General features: G+C 31.1%; 1 protein-coding gene across 1 annotated transcript; it reads left to right on the forward strand.

Moving 5' to 3' along the window:
* Positions 1-990: 990 nt before the first annotated feature.
* Positions 991-3085, forward strand: LOC139432141 (uncharacterized). The gene is made up of 3 exons (XM_071200498.1): positions 991-1509; positions 1679-2237; positions 2553-3085. The coding sequence occupies exons 1-3, from the start codon at positions 991-993 to the stop codon at positions 3083-3085; spliced, it is 1611 nt and encodes a 536-aa protein (XP_071056599.1).
* The last annotated feature ends 441 nt before the right edge of the window (positions 3086-3526 follow it).

The following is a 3526-nucleotide window of genomic DNA, read 5'->3' on the forward strand; positions in this document are numbered from 1 at the left end:
TGAGTCGTTTTCAATTTTATTAATTGATCAAAACATATCTGGAAGATTCGCGATTTGAATTTTGTAATTTTTCCAGATAAAAACCGTTTGAACGCTACTCCTTGGATTTGTGCTTGAAAAACGGTACCATTCAATAAATTTTTTCATTTTGTGCTTGAAAAATTATAAAGTTTTAATCAACATTGTCAAAACATGAAATAATTTGAAATTGAGTGTAAACCACTCCAAATAATACTAGTATAATTCAAACTTTTTAATGGGGGAGTCACTTTTTTTTGTATCAAATAAAATGATTTCTTCGGGAATGTTTTGCTACCAAATTATGTCGTATTTCAATTTAATCTTTTGCATATGTTTTCATGATATATTTACTTATTTAAAAAGAATTGTTTATAGAAAATAATCTTTACAACCAAGTTGGTACGTGGATTGTCTATGTTACTGGTTGACACAATATCTATCCTTGAAATGATCTGAAAGTCAAAAATTAAATTATGTTTTTTTCTATATATGTACTTGCAGGGGCGGCGCGATGCGGTAAGCAAGCTAAGCACCGCATGGGGGTGCATTATGACGGGGGCGCCAACGCCGCCAACGTAGACCTCAATAATAAAAATTATTTTAAAAATTATTAAAAAAGAAGTAATAATAAAATGTTGACATTTTTCATATGCATGTATGTACGGTATATTAAGATAATTATTATTTTGTATACATTATTTCTAAAAAAAAAGTCTATACGACGACTAGGCGCTCTTTTGGAGCCCTGCGTCTGGCGTCGCGTCGCGTTTAGGGATTTCTAAAGAACAACTCGACTTGTTATTTAGATTTGCACATTAGTTTATGTACTCTGGGTGTAAAGTGTATCTCCTCTCGAAATCCATTGTTTATTTGTGAATTGTTCATCCGTAAATAGGTAAGTTTATGTTAGGTGTTATATTTACATTAAATTTATGAAATTAAAAAATAACCTGTAGTTGTCACCTAAAAATGTCGAAAAAACTTTCCGGATATCAAAATCGAAAACGCAAAGCGACCAAAGAATTGGAGTTGGAAAAACAAAGAGACGATATAAAGAAATATTTGATGACAAAAAATGAAGTTTTACCAGTTCCTTCGAATGAAAATCTACGTGAAGATCAACTACCGGCATCTCAAAGCCATTCTGCAGGCAAAAGCGCACAACATACTAAATCTCCTGAACCTGAAATCGAACCGCAGGGAGCATCTTCTGAAGAAACCTTATCCACATCAACAAAATTTCTGATTACTGATGATACACCAACATTAGATGTTTTGAACAATCTTCAAGATCCAGCTACATGGCCTCTAATAAATGAAAAAGTAAGAAAACTTTTAATTCAACTCGGACCGACAAAGAAACAAAACGTATTGTACCCACCTGACGATAACGGAAGAAAATTCAGCGATACATATTATTATCGTAAAATGCCAAATTCGGAATCTGTTCTTAGAGACTGGTTAATGTACTCGGAAAAAAGCAATAGCGTATTTTGTTTTTGCTGTAAATTGTTTACCTGTCACTCATTGGAGAATATTAATACAAGCCGCCTAATTACAACTGGATATTCTAAATGGCAAAATTTGTCATAAACTTTACATAGTCATGAAACATCTTTAGCTCATTTAAACAACTTTAAACAATGGGTTCATTTAGAATTTAGAACGTGCGTTGAAATCAAAACGAACAATTGATCAACAACAAGAAAAATTATTTGAGTTGGAAAAACAGCACTGGCGTGCGATTTTAGAAAGATTTATTGAAATTATAAAATATTTATGTAAACAATGTCTTCCCTTGAGAAGAAAATCAGATCAATTATTTGTTAGAAATAATGGAAATTTTTTACAACTTGTACAATTACTGGCAAAATTTGATGTGACTATGTCTAGTCATCTTCAAAAAACGTTACAAAAGAATGAATTAATTGCTTTATTAGCTAAAAAAATTAAAGAAAAGATTTTATTGTTAATTCAAAAGGCAAAATATTTTTCAATTGTATTGGATTGTACTCCGGATATCAGTAATACTGAGCAAATGACCATTATTATAAGATTTGTGTCAACTGATGACCAAGTTCAGATTCAAGAACATTTTCTTGGTTTCATTGACATCAAAGATTCAACTGGTGAAGGTTTAACCAATTATATAATAGAAAAAATTAAAGAACTTAATTTAGACATCAGCAACTTGCGTGGCCAAGGTTATGACAATGGTGCGAACATGAAAGGGAAAAACAATGGATTACAGAGACACATCTTAAATATTAATTCCAGAGCTTACTTTACCCCTTGTTCTGCTCACTCCCTAAATACTCCTTGCTAACTGCAACCACCAAACTATTACGTTTCTCGGAATTGTTCAAGAAATATATAATTAGCTACCATACTCGAAATACCTACTGATTTTCAAATCTTAGGTAACGTACGAAAAAGAAAACAAAAACGACAATTCGATTATGAACATAAGGATGAAACCCCACAAACACCAAGCGAGCCCTTTAAAATAAATTTCTTCAATGTAATTTTAGATACAACTATAAATTCCCTAGAAGAAAGATGCGAACAGTTAACAGTTCATAATAATTATTTTAATTCTTTACATAATTTAGGAAATTTACCTAATTTAAATACAACCGATCTTAAAAAACATTGCGACGACTTAGAGCTATATCTTACAGATGGAAAAGATAAGGATATAATTTCTACCGAATTATTTAATGAATTACTTTGTTTTAAAGACATATTCCTAACAGAATTAAATTCAATTAATACCCCTTTCAGTGCACTACGTTATAGTTATAAAAATAATTTAGAAAAATTGTATGTTAACTTAAGTATCGCTTTACGGGTTTTATTAACGCAACCGGTAACAGTTTCAAGTGGGGAACGATCGTTTTCACGGTTAAAAATTATAAAAACCTATCTTAGATCAACTTTATCACAAGAACGTCTTGTCGGACTTGCGTTGATCGCAATAGAAAGTGATGTATGTGATCAAATTGATAACAACGAGATAATTGAAAATTTTGCAAGTGCTAAAGCACGAAGAGTAAACGTTTAATGATTGTTAATATCTATTTTTTTAGATGTAAAATAGCATTTGTATTTTGTATACTGTATAAAAAATGTAATAATAAATGTAGTATCTGCTATTGCTTTTTATTTTAGTATTTAATATAAGTAACACTGGAAATATGTAAATTTAAACGGTACTGAAAATTTTTTAAACATTTTTAGAAGGGCGCATTTTCTAAGATCTGCATAGGGGCGCCAAGGGGGCTAGCGCCGCCTCTGTGTACTTGTGATTATCGTTTGAACTAGAACTAAGCAAAAAAAATGTTATTGGCAAAATGGCGCCTAGTCAAATTAAGATAATCGATTTTGTTCTTCAAATCGATAAGTTTATCTCAAAAATAAATCATGTATATATCGTATCAGCTTCTCTGTAGATCATACGATAGAAAGATGCTATTTGAAACTGCAGTTCAAATTTCAAGTCAAT

The sequence above is a fragment of the Onthophagus taurus genome, chromosome 11, assembly GCF_036711975.1.
Source record: "Onthophagus taurus isolate NC chromosome 11, IU_Otau_3.0, whole genome shotgun sequence".
NCBI lineage: Eukaryota > Metazoa > Arthropoda > Insecta > Coleoptera > Scarabaeidae > Onthophagus > Onthophagus taurus.